The sequence below is a fragment of the Spermophilus citellus genome (genome assembly GCF_964194105.1).
Source record: "Spermophilus citellus genome assembly, chromosome: 14".
Taxonomy (NCBI): Eukaryota; Metazoa; Chordata; class Mammalia; order Rodentia; family Sciuridae; genus Spermophilus; species Spermophilus citellus.
This window is the reverse complement of record NC_138194.1, coordinates 58,323,582-58,337,358: the sequence shown is the minus strand read 5'-3', so window position 1 is coordinate 58,337,358 and position 13,777 is coordinate 58,323,582. Positions and strand designations below refer to the sequence as shown.

Below are 13,777 nucleotides of genomic sequence, written 5' to 3'. Positions count from 1 at the left end.
CCCGGCCCTTCTCGCAGGATGGATACCTCCACGGCGCCATACAGTAGCCAGGAAGCCTTTACGAGCCGTCTCCTTTAAGAAGCGCGCGTACGTGTGGTTCGGGCTCTGTATGCCTTGTGTTTGTGTGTGTGTTGGACTGTGTGTGTGTGTGTGTGTGTGTGTGTGTGTGTGTGTGTGTGTGTGCGCACGCGCGCGCGCCCGGGGCCCTGAGAGCCGGGCAGACCCCGGGAAGGAGGAGTTATGTAGATTACGGATGAACATTCTGGAGGGGAGCGAGGAGAGGAGGGAAGGAGAAGCAGAGGCTAGAGAGCAAGGAGCGGCGGAGGCCCTTCCCGCAGAAGCTGGGGGCGGCGGCGGCGGCGGCGGAGTAGGCGGTGGAGGAGGAGGAGGAGGAGAAGGAGGAGGAGGTGGAGGACGCACGGACTGGAGGCAGCGGCGGCGGCGGCGGCGGCGGCGGCTGCTGCTGCGGCTGCGACTGGGAGCTTTGAGTCGGAACCGCCGGTGAACTTGGGCGCCACGTTCCGGGTGACGGATCCCCCGAGGATGGTGAAGACGAGCTGCTGCTGACCCTGCCTCTGCCGCTCCTTCTCCCGGCTGCCGAGCGCCTGGGCCCCCTTTCTCCTCCCCTTGCCCAGCCGTGGGTGAACCTGCAGGCTCCTAACCCACCCTGAGGACTTTTTTTTGAAAGGAAACGAGGGAGGGAGGGAGAGGGAAAGAGGGAGAAAAAGAAGGGGAGCTCGTCCATCCATTGAAGCACAGTTCACTATGATCTTACTCACATTCAGCACTGGAAGACGGTCGGATTTCGTGCATCTTTCGGGGGTGTTTTTCTTGCAAACCTTGATTTGGATTTTATGTGCTACAGTCTGCGGAACGGAGCAGTATTTCAATGTGGAGGTAAGAGTACAAGGGCTTCTTCCTCTTCCCCTGCCTGGACTGATCCCTGAAACATTTCCTTCACTCTTCGGATCCTTGTAGCTCAGAGCAGCCAGGTCTCAACATTGTTTCCCTTGTAGCCGCTGAAACCCTTGTTGAGTTTCCCTGTGCCTTAGGTGATGGATGCTTGTGAGACCGAGAATCCGTTATCCCCAGCAGCACAAAGCACGATGCTGCGCGCTCAAAGACACAATCATAACCGGTCCATGCTTCTTACCCGGGGAAGAGGTGAAGCCCTACGTATAGCAAACGTGTGGCTTAACAAGGAAGCTTGAGTTTATGATGGATAAACAGCTCGGGAAACAAAATTGATTGCTTGGCATCCTGTGCTGCCTTGGTATTGTTCCTGAAACCTTCCTCCCCGTGGTTGGTGCCTAACAAAGGAGGTTAAAAATAAAAGAATCTAAAGGAAAACGTGGGAATACTTGATATGTTTAATAACATTACTTTGTGATAAAACACTTGAGTAGACAGAGTCTTTTTCTCATTTAGACAAAACTTAATACACTGTAACTAGATCTGGCTGCACAGAGGACGTGAAATCCATCTCTTTTGAAGTGTCTTCTCTCCCCCTCCCCCGCTGATTGAAAATAAACGTGGCCCCATGTAATAGTTCTGAGGTGTGTTTTAAATTTGATTTCACACTCTCATGGCAAAAACGGAGAGGTCTTAGACTGTCATCTGTTTTACTGTGATAGCTTTGGGAACAGAAGGCACAAAGCAAAAGGGAACTTAAGGATAAGGACTTGTCAGACCTCTGCCAAAGTACTCTTCCTGTCATCAACTCAGCACTAAAGCCAGCCAGCAACGTGCAATAAATCACTGGGGACATGAACACACCTGGGCTGTGATACAAATTTATTACATGTTCGGTAGGATGCAAAGCCAGCAAGGGGGTTTTAGTAAAATTTCCTCCTTTTGATTAGATCTGATACCTTCTGACTTTCCAAAGAATTGTGGTTAAATCTACAAGGAATAATGTGATTTTCCCTTATATTGTTGATATAATAAAGCTTCCTGTCATTTTGTTGGAAGCATGTGTTTACACAATAGCAGGACCTGTTGCACAGTATTTGAACATGTTTCATGTAACCGATTTATACACAAAGTGTGCATAATAAATGCCAGGTGTGGAGGCACATTCTGAATATAACTATGTTTATATAAACTGTTTTTAGGACTCCACATAATAAGTGATAGTACAGAAACAAAGTATTTTAAAGAGTAATAGCCATTATAAATTAGTTAAATTTGCAGATGTTAAGCATCAGTATATTCCACAAAAATACAAATTTGAAAACTAAGATTTTTAACCCTTTGAGAAACTGTGTTTTTTGTTTTGTTTTTCATTAAAAAAGAGAGAGAGAGAGAAAGAGAAATGGAAAAGGGCTGAAAGTCCAAACTTTTCTTGATGACAGATTTGAACTTTTGGAGTTGTGTGATACAAATGGATTTTTGTACCTAACATTTAAACCAAGAGTTTAATGTTGAAGTGAAATAATTAGTTCATAGAATGGAGGAATGAGAATGGTGATTTGTTATTTATAATTTATAAACAGAAGGGCCTATTGTCAGATTGGTGGTGCTGGAGATGGTGGTGAGGTGGGGCGTGGGAGAGGTGGTTACAACTTAAGTACTAGGTTGTGTCTTGCTCACTATGGGAAGGAAAGGATAGATGGATGTCTACCTGCCCTGGCAAAGTCTTTGATTTGCTTTTGAGATTGGAATAACATCATTGTCTTAATTATTATTAGGTTTCCTTAGTGAGGCTAAACATAGATTGAGTTTCTTTGTATTAGAATCCTCAATCAGATATTATTATATAAAAAAGTTATGTTACTAAAAATGACAATTTTTAATTCCAGCTATATCTTCCTTTTCAAGATGCATGTGAAAAAAAAAATAGTTCATGGAGAAGAGTTATTTTCCCATTTTAAAGTATTTTTGTTATTTCACCCATGTTTATTACAAATGCAAAGATTTAAGGAATGACAGATAAGATTCATGTGCCCTCTGGGACCTTAAAAAGCTTACTTGACACAAAGGGAGTATTTTAATGATTTATGGGTGATTATGTTTCATAGTTTGTATTATTCCCAAGTAGTTTTTTAAGCTCTTGGGCACTTCCTTGGTTGGATTGATAAGCTTTTGTGTGTATGTTGATAACTTTTTTCCATTATTAAAATAGCTACTAGAAAAATACAAATATTATAAAGAACATAGGATGACAGGAGGTTTTCTGATATGAGTTTCTGTCTGATTCACTTTTATTAGATGTTTCTTTTTGGTGGAAAACACAAATGGAGAGAATATTCCATTACTTCCTCTCCATAAGAGGCACTTATATGTGTTCCTCATTCTTGAATGCAAAACATACACAGTGGGAATGCTTTATTTGATTGATTCTCAAGGACAGTCTTAAAATAAACAGTAACGGTATCAATCATGCATGAAGTCCATATGATCATAATTTTTTTCTGGTAAGTACACCAAGTTATTATAGTTGGAACAAAGCTTCAGAGAGAGGCTTTTTATGCTGACTGCTAAGATTATAGTGCTTTATTCATCCCTCAACTTAACAATTTGTGGTACCCCCATACTTCTCATCTCTATGATTTAGGGTTTAACCCTGTATTTTCCCCTTGGGGGCATTATATAGAGGTATTCATGTTAACACTTTCCTGTCTGATTTTTTAAAAAAATTTTAAAATTTTTCAGTTATCAGAGTGGGAGAAAAATGTTGATATGCTTATGAAAGCCTGTTATAGAGAAAGAGGATATTTGGATTCTTTGTGTTTTTTTTTAAAAACAAAAAGGAACATTTCTAACAGCAGAAAGGGTTAAAGTAGTACTTTAGAACATATTCATTCATTCCTATACCTGTATTTTAAGTGGAAACCTCTTAAAGCATTAAGTTTTCAGTATATATTTATGTAGATAAATGTTTTTATATATCACTGTACTCCTTTTTTTTTGGGAGTGGTTCTTCCACTGTGTTAGTATTAGCATGATGCAAGGGAGTTATATTGCTAATATTAACTAAAAGTCAAAAACTGCTGTCATTGGACAGCAGTCTGATTAGAGGTATTCATTGGTCAGAAGCAGCTAAATTATTAACAAAGAACTACAAATCATTTTATCTCTAGAATAGTTACTTTGCACTGGGGATTTTCATGATTCTGGGATTTTTTGGGGGTACTGCAAATGTTTTTGTCATGAATATGTCATAATAATAGTAACAACTGCCATCAACTTTGATAGTTTGTCTAACGTTCACTCTGAGAACAACATTGAACATTATTGATTTTTAAACAATAGCACACATTTACAGTGAGGAAAATTATTTAATGTATAATTAGTGATTGAAATGAAAACAGGTGAAAACCTGGATGAAGCATGTATCAAAGTATGAAGTTGGTAATGCTCTGCGACAAAAGAATCTTGATGAAGTAAAAGTTGATTGTGTTGTTCCTAATTAAAGGAAGAAGAGAGATTGTGGATTCCAAATGGATCTTTTATGAAATATAATATGAATTGTGAGTGTAACCATCTCATATTTTTTCTTAAAATATGTTTTAATAACTGATTAGGATTTTTTGGCTTTCTTCAGGTTTCTCTGAATCTACCCAGAAGATCAGAGATTGCTTGTTTGGGGTATAGCTTTGTATGGCATATAAACTTGACAATAATTGATCATGTGATATTTCAGAGATAAAAATATATTTTACAGATTTTAAAATGTGTTATATTGAGACACTATTTTATCTTATCACTTGTTCTCTACTTGCTTAAAAATATCATTATTTAAGAATGGGGATGTACCTCTGTGATAGTGCTCTTGCCTAGCATGTGCACAGCCCTGGGGTTCAATCACCAGACTGCAAAAAGAAAAAAGAAAAAAAAAAGCTTTATTTTATTTGCTCATGGAAATATGGTAACACCATACCTCTTTCTGTCTCAGGGACTTTCCTGACTGATACCCTCAATTCTCCACTGTAGCCCTTATTTACTGATCAACAACAGGAGCTGTGTGACTAATTAATAAAGGTTCTTATCTGCAGAAAGACTGCAGGCTTAACAAAACATCCCAACTATGCTGAAAGTTTAAAATGTTTTTAAGGGCCAAAAATTATAGCATGTGCATCAGATGTCTTGATGGTCCTGAGGTTTTCCAGCTTCTCCTGCATCCCCCCCTTGGCCATGCCTTTGTCTATTCAGAGTTGCCTGGACAGGTCTTACCAGATCTAGAGTTATTCAGGAAACCCTTGCAGGTGCACATATGCTGGTAAGGTACATTTCTCCAGTGATCGACCCCCACCACCTGCCCCGGAAAAATCCACAGAAAACACAGGTCAAGTATGTTCCCCTCTCTATATAGCTGGCTCTTCTTTTTGTTTCTTTTCCCCAGCAAGTAAGGATCAAGTTGGGTTCAATGCAGCTTTCCTATCTCTGGAGCCAAGTTAAAAGTGGTAGATCTAAAGTTACTATGTTTTCTTATTTATGATATTTAGTTATTAACACAAGAAGCATTTAATGTACTTGTTTAGAGACATAACTATTTTCTCTAAAGCTGGATTATTCAATTACTGAATATTCGTTTTACTCACTGACCTACCCCAACTATTCAAAATGTACCTGTTTTAGGACATTTGATAGATGATGATTTGGAATTTTTTCAGAACAATAACAACAACAACAAAATCCATGGGATGTTTGAATCAATGAGTCAAAATTAATTCACTGTTAGACGAGAAAGATTTATTTCTTCATGCTCCTTTGGAAACTTTCTGACCCTTCAGCATGTGTATTTCAAATGGAGAAAATTATTTTTCATTTAACTTTTCCATTTCAATTTAAGTATCTGTGAATGAAATTATATACATCAGTTTCTTTTTCACTGTGAGACATGTAGTGATAAAGAGTACATTCTAGAAACGAGACTGCATGGGTTCTAATCCCATCCCTTTTACTTGCAGATTAAGTAATTCTATAACTCTCAGTTTATATATCTGTAAGATGGGGTTATTGAGAGTACTTTATCAGGTTGTTTTGATAATTAAATTGATATATGTTTACCATATGTACATATGTATTTGTGTATACAGAACTTAGAACTTGTCTTCACCTCTTTAAATACTCAATCCTTTTTCAGTGTCATTATTTTTAATAGAAAATAAATGTTGATGCAGATGTAGTTGACATAACATCTAATTACATAAAAAGTCTATCAGGTTAGGACATACCCACTGGTCTAGGGAGATTTTTACTTTAGTATGTTTTTCATTTTTAAAAAAATTTGTAATGTACTGAAACTCAGCCATGCTTATCTAACATCAGTACATTTTCTTCCCATGGTTTTTCTTAGACAGTTTAGTTCAGGAATGTGATTTTTCACATTTTGTCTTGTCATCTGTTACTATCAGAGAATGTCAAGTTTAGCTAACACCTTCTATTACAAGTCTGGGTTTGTTGAAATCTGTTCGTCTTTTCTAATACCATAGAAAATAAATAGGTCTTTATGATTCAATGGGCCTGTTTATTTTAACTGGCTCATGTCCCAAGTACTTCCTCTCTATAGCAGGGATAGGATTCAATACATGATTTAGGCCAAGTCTGTTATATCCTTGTTCTTGTTTTTAATTTGTAGAGGAGGGATGAAATTGCAAACTGTTTCCTACAATGACGAAGGAATTTTAAAAAATTACACCCATCCATGTAAGATTGGGAATGACAAGATAGCTAGGAAGATCCTGTAATGCATATAAGTCAAAGAACATGAGTTTCAACTCTAGGTTTTGCACTAATATAGCTTTAACTTGGACAAGTAATTTCTTTAATCCCTTCATCTGACAAAGTGAATATTGAACTAAATTGACACTAAGTTCATTTGCAAATTTGAAATTTTATAGCGCTTACCCTCTAAACTTTAGTTTATGTGGCTGGAGATGTATATAAATATTTACCCTCTAAATTTGGGGACAACTTAGATCACAAAGGTAGATAGTCACCCCCACCCCCGCCACACACACACCCCAGAAATGAATGTCATGAAGAAACATAGGATATATAACATATCTAACATGTGTTATCATCTGTAGTGAAAAAGGGTGTTTCATTTTGGAAATAATCCTAGCTTTCTGCTGAGTAGTAAAAACACTGGCAGAAAATGATATGTAAGTTTAAAATCAATTTTTGGCCAAGGTAGCAAACTTTTAAAATTTAATGTTAAAACATGGCTTAATGTTATTTTGAAAAAAAAAATCATATACAAGTGGTACTTTAGTCATAAAAAGGCAAGTTGGAATAAGTTCAAAATCTGAGTTTTAGCTGAATTTTTTGTGCGAGAGTGTCTCATAATTCAAATCTATCTTTCTATCTATCCAAATATATGCATATTTTATAGTGAAATGAAGCACTCATACTGTATGCTCCGATTGCCTATTGTGGAAAATAATTTTGGCACATGCTCTCCGACAGTTATTTTTGTTTCTAACCACACATTTTATTTTGAATGTGAAAAAATTAGATTGCATTTGTTTTATAAAATATGCAGCTTATATGAACAATGAAAAATTCCATGCTAAGAGGATAAATCATATGTGTTGCAAATAGATTTTCTTTTGTCTTCATTTACTTTTTCTTGGTAATGTTATTTATAGATTTTGAGGTTATTCTTAAAACCATATTTGATTATTGCTTCCTGTCATTTAGCACTCAGAATAGATATTCTTTGTCTTAATATTTCACCACAATCATTTGGCATTGTGCCTTCTTTGGTTTGGATTAGTGAAATATCTGGATGAGCCACATAGCAGGAGTTTAGCCGAGAGAGTCAAAAGTAGTCTTCTGTAGCCCTTAACCTTTGATTAAATGTGACCTCTGGGTGCAGTATATAAAAAGATGCTAGAGGGAGCTATTGAGCTGTTTATTAAGGATTCAAATGACTTGAAAGAACTAGGTTTAAAATCAAGGATTCCAGGTGCAATCAGATGTCTTAAAATGACTCATAGTCAATCATAGAGACCTTTGAAGAAATCATTGAACATATAGTTCATGATTTAAGATGTGATCTGGGTTTACTGAGAGCCACGTAATGCCAGTAATTACATGTTTGATGAACTAAGAAGGAAATTTATCACTTCTTTGGGGTAAAAAGTTCTGAGCATGGCAATATGATACAGAGTATTATGACACAGAATTGAAATACATTTCTCTTGTTTTTATGTGTGGAATAGCTGAGAAACTACACATTTACATGAGTTTGTCACTTGCTTTAGGTTTTCCTATTTAAATTAAAACAACTAATGAAATGATGTTGGTCTCACAAATTTGAGGTGAGATAAACTTAATGTGAAAATACTTTTTAGATTATGTGTAGCAAAAATCTAATTTTATTTTATTTTTATTTATTTTATATTATTTTATTTTGACACTGGGGATTGAAACCAGGGCTGCTTTACTATAGAACTACAATACAGTACTTTTAATTTATTTATTTATTTTTATTTTGAGACAGGATTTTGCTAAGTTGCTGAACATCTCACTAAATTGCTGAAACTGACCTCAAACTTGCAATCCTCCTGCCTCAGCCTCTCAAGTCACTGGAATCACAAGGTGTATACCACTACACACTGCTCAAAAATTCAACTTTAACAACTTATGAAAATTAAAGTATTTTTTAACGTCTACTTAGGATCTTATTAATGAATACTTTGCAGTGAAAGCAGATTTTAAAATACATTTTACCTATTCTTCTTTTAAAAATATATTTGAAATTATTTTAAATATGAAACTATATGGTTAATTTAAACAAGAAACTCAGAAATGTTTCCAGTTGAATATATTATTATATAATATATATATATATATATATATATATATATATATATATTACTATATGTAATTATTATATGGTGGAAGGAGAAGGATATAAAACAATATTTGCTAATGTATTAGGGCATGCCAGCATTTAATTAAGAGACTATAACCTACTCACAAGCACCATTCACATTTTTTGAGCTTTTTAAATCTAGTCATATAAGTGAAATATGGATAAATGAAATAAATTATGTCCCCACAAACAGATGTTCCCGAGAGAAATGGTTGTTAGAGTGATTTATTCAAATGACCAATCAAACACAAATAACTACAGTAAGTATTGTTTTAGCCACCTTAAGTGAAGGCAGAATACACTGCCCTATTGTAAGGAGAAGCTGGACACTTCCATCAAGTGTGACAGATTTCCATTTCTTGCCCCCAAATTGCATGCACATGATGTGACATCAATGAAATGCAGGCACATGCCTCTGCATGCAGCTGATACAGTTTGACTCTGACAGATGCCAGTGGCAACATTCTTCCATATGAACTTTTCACAGTTGAATTCCTACCTTGTGCTATTGGTTTATACTGGCTTATAATGATTAAATATTTGCTTTTATTTTAGATTTCTAATGTCTGTGCATTCATTTCTTTTTAAAACAATAGCCAGGGGGTGTCTTCTCATGATCCTATTTTTCTTCTAGTTGGGGGCTTGAGGGATTTCATATTTTAGGTACCTTGTGAGATCCCAGGCTTAGAGGTTAGGAAAATTTTTATGAGAAATCACATATACAGACCTTCCTCTTTCATTATGAATAAGGTAGAATAAATTCAAGTAACTTACACAACGAGTGGTTTGTATGCAACTGAGAAACAAGTTAAAGTCAAGAGTACTGCTAGTAATGGCTAAAATCTTTTCTAGAGGTTTGGGTGTTTCTCATACTGTAGCAGCTCTGCTCATATAGCTTATGCTTTGTTCCTGTGTGATGGATTGAGTAAGGTTGTTTGCTCCATGGGAGATCCAAGAATATTTTTAAGAAGCCTTTGCCTTGCTTGGAGCATTTATATAATAGATACATGATCTCCATTGCTTGTTTGAAGCATTTATATAATGGCAGCACTGAAGCCAAAATGGCAAGATAGATGGGTGCTTCAGTTCTTGCAGTCCCTCTGATAACCAACAGTCTAGAAACAACTACATTCTGGCCTTAAATCTAATTAGAAAAACATCTGTGTGACCAGTGTGTTAGTCAACTTTTTTGTAACTATGAACAAAAGACCTAACCTGACAAGAACAACTTAGAGGAAGAAAAGTTTATTTTAGCTGATAGTTTCAGAGGTTCTGTCTTCAGTTCTGTAGTTCTGGGCCCAAGGTGAGGCAGAACATCACAGTGTAAGGGTGTGGCGGAGGGAAGTAGCTCAGAACATAGCAAGCAAGCAGAGAAAGAGATTTGCCAAGCAGGGACAAAATATAAACCCCAAAGACATGCCCCCAAGGACTGACTTCTTCCAGCTACACCCTGCCTGCCAAATTTACCAGTTAATCCATATCATTGGATTAATTTGTTGATTAGGTTTTAAGAACTCATAATCTAATCATTTCACCTCTGAACATTCCTGCATTGCTTCACACATGAGCTTTTGGGGGTACCTCATGACAACCAGTAAAATGGAAATACCTTGGAATTTATTTCTATGCCTTATTTTAATAGTAATAATGCAATTAACAATGGTTGAACACTACATGCCTAATAGTGTTCTAAATATCTTATATATGTTAATACACTTAATTTTCAGTATAATCTTATGAATTACCACTATTATTTCTCTTTCACAACTCAGTAATCTGAGGCCCAAGGAGGGTAAGGAACTTGCCTAGGCCACTTTGATATGAAGCATTGAAGTGGAGTAGTGTGGAATCAAAGCAGGTGAGCTGGATCTAAAGCCCAGACTCCTCACCAAGTCAATAGGAGTGAGAATTAACTTCCAGCTTTTCAGTAAGGATAGCAGGATCCACTTCCATTGTTAACATATTTTGTATTCCAAACTAAAAAGAAATAATGTGCACCATGAAAAAGCTGTATCAGTCCTGAGCAAAGAGTCCTAGCTGGAGTAAACCTGAATAGGCAGTTGATGATTTTATTGATTCAAAATTGATTATGTGATGAATATAATCATTTCACTGTTCAGTGCCATTTGTGATATTTAATCATTACAGAATTTGTAACCCATATATGGCATAGTCTGAATTTATACACAGTATTATATCAGCCATAATATCTTATTTCTTCATTATTTGTTGTAATGAATCTTACCATTAAGTGTGTTTTATTCAAAAGATCCAGGAAAATTTGATTACATTCTAAGATTAAAAGAATTGAACGTTATAGAAAAATGTAATCAGAAAACTTCCATCAGACTATCTTAATGGGGAGGATATGAGTGTGTTACTATGGAATGGCATGTTTTATGAGTTCTGCCATTTGCTGATTTATATTTTGCATGAGTTGGTAGAAGCTAAAAGGAAGAGACTTATTTTATTATTTTAAAAACATTTATTTAGTTGAACATAAAGGGACCTTTCTCAGAGATAGATCAGGTCATTTAAAAAGTTACTGAGTACCTCTGACTTTTTGACAGTGGGTCTGATTTCTAGATATTGCTTTTGTTGTGGGGGGAATGAAAACTCCCAACTTTGTGGTTGACCAAAGTTATTAAAAAAATCTTTAAGCCTTATATATGTTACTCTATGTAACTTTTAATACTCATAATTTATTCATTCATCTTTCACAGGAGGACTGTTTCTAAACCAACAAAGTTAAAACTCTGGTCAATTTTACAAACTTTCTCAGTGTTGACTATTCCTTTGGCTACTTTCTCACTTCCTCTAGGGGCAGGATGTCATAATGGCTATATGTGAGAACTTTAGAACAAGTGCTTAAAGATTACAGCTGTGTCACTTACAGGGTGTGTAAATTTGAACAAGCTGAATCTTTGTGTGCCTCAATGTACTCACAAGTAAAATATAGATGATAATAACCAACTCAAGGGTTGTTGTAAGATTATAAAGTTAAGGGATATTGGTCAAAGATAAAGTAAAAGGCTCCTAATTTATTCCTCCCACTTTGACACATGAAAAAGCATATACCTCAAAATCATCAAAAAAAAATTGGGCAAAGTCTATGAAACAATGATTTATGAATCACTGGCCATCAGGGGCTGAAAACTGGGAGACAAATGAGCCCAGCCTTATCTTTGACTGTTCAACCCTGAGGAAGTCCAACCACAGTCTTCAGATGGTAGAACCTAGGTTGAGCTGGGTCAAGTTAAGGAGTAGAGCTGAGCATTCAGGGAGATCAACTTTCCTGGAGTTCACAGGTCAGAATACCAGAGAGGAGAAATCTGCAAAGAGAAAACAAAAGAGGTCTCCAGGATGTTCCCCTTGAGAATGCTATTGAGAACTCATCTGTTATGCACCTTGCTTTAAAGTAACTTTGGGGGCTGGGAAGAATCTGCCAAAAAGATTAAAAAGAATAATTCTTGCTCAGGAAGGGCTGGCAGAACTGCCTAATTCTCTAGCCTCAGCCACACTGGAAAACCTCATTTTTCACAGGGCACTGGATAGAGTGAGTACTCAAAAGCATTTTGCCTTAGTGGTAGGAAATAATCAACCCTGGACTGAACTGTGTTATGGTTCTGCTTAACAAATCTTAAAAAGGAACATCTGAAAGGATCAAATTGTTTCTAAGTGAGTTAACTGCTTTCCACAACAAAACTCAATAATATTTATTAGAATACAGAAATATCCAGTACCCAACAAGGTAAAATTCATAAATGTCTGGCACCCAATAAAAAAAAATTACTAAGCATGAAAAAGAGCTGAAAAACACTACTCATAATGAGGAGAAAATTCAATATATTTAACCTCATCCCAAAATGACACAGTTAGATTTAGCAAATGAGAATATTAAAGCAGTTATTATAACTCTACTCCTTAACTTGTGCCCAAAAGTTGACACATGGAAGATATTTTTTAATAACATCCAGATTGAACTTCTAAACATCAAAACTATAATATGTGAGAAGAAAAATAAACTTGAAATTAGCATCGGATTAGATTTTACTAAAGGAAAGAAAAATAGTTAGCTTTAGGTCATAGTAATAGAAACAATCTATAGTGAAACTCAGAGGAAAAAAAGAAAGTTTTAAGTGAACAGAACATTAGTGGGTGTGTGAGGCAACTACAAATGGCCTGATGTATATGTAATCCAACTCCCTTAAGAGGGGAAGAGACAAAGAATGATGCCTTTCCTAATTTGGTGGAAATTATACAAACAAATGGAAGAAGCTCAATGAATCCCAAGAACAAAAAAACATGAAGGAAACTACCCCAAGGCATAATCTAATGGAATCGATCAAATGAGTAATAAAGAGAGAACTCCTAAAAGCAGACAGTGAAAAAAGACACACCTTACATGTAGAGGAACAAAGAAAGAAATAAAGATGTCTGGGTAAAAAGAATGTGAAGAGTAACATCTTGAAAATACTAGAAGAGGGAGGTGGAGTGGAGATCCACTGTCAACTCCTGGTGGTCCTAGACTCAGTTCAAGTTTGTATTTTACATTTTTCAATGTACATAAAATATCTCCTGAATGTGAAGGCAAGAAAAAGAACTCTTCAGACATGCAAAGGTTGAAAGATTTATCTTTGGTACACTGGCACTGCATGAAATGTTAAAGGCTGTCCAAAAACTGGAAGCAGCCCAAATATCCACCAACATGTGCATAGCCCAAATATCCACCAACACGTGCACATGCAATGGAATAATATTTAGTGATATAAAGGAATGAATTATTGATACAGAGTAAAACAAAATTGAATCCCAGTATCATTGTGCTGATTGAACAACCCCAGGCAAAAAAAGAACATATAATATAATTCCATTTAAATAAATTTATAGAAAACAGACACTAATCTATAGCAATATAAAGCAGATTAGTGGTTGCCTGGGGATTCATGG

General features: G+C 36.1%; 1 protein-coding gene across 1 annotated transcript in view; it reads left to right on the top strand.

Moving 5' to 3' along the window:
• Positions 1-319: 319 nt before the first annotated feature.
• The window catches only part of MMP16 (matrix metallopeptidase 16), a 279,495-nt gene continuing 266,037 nt past the window's right edge, over positions 320-13,777 (top strand). The window contains exon 1 of the mRNA XM_081266469.1: positions 320-897. Coding sequence (XP_081122595.1) covers positions 766-897 — 132 coding nt within the window. The 5' untranslated portion in view covers positions 320-765. The remainder of the gene's footprint in view (positions 898-13,777) is intronic.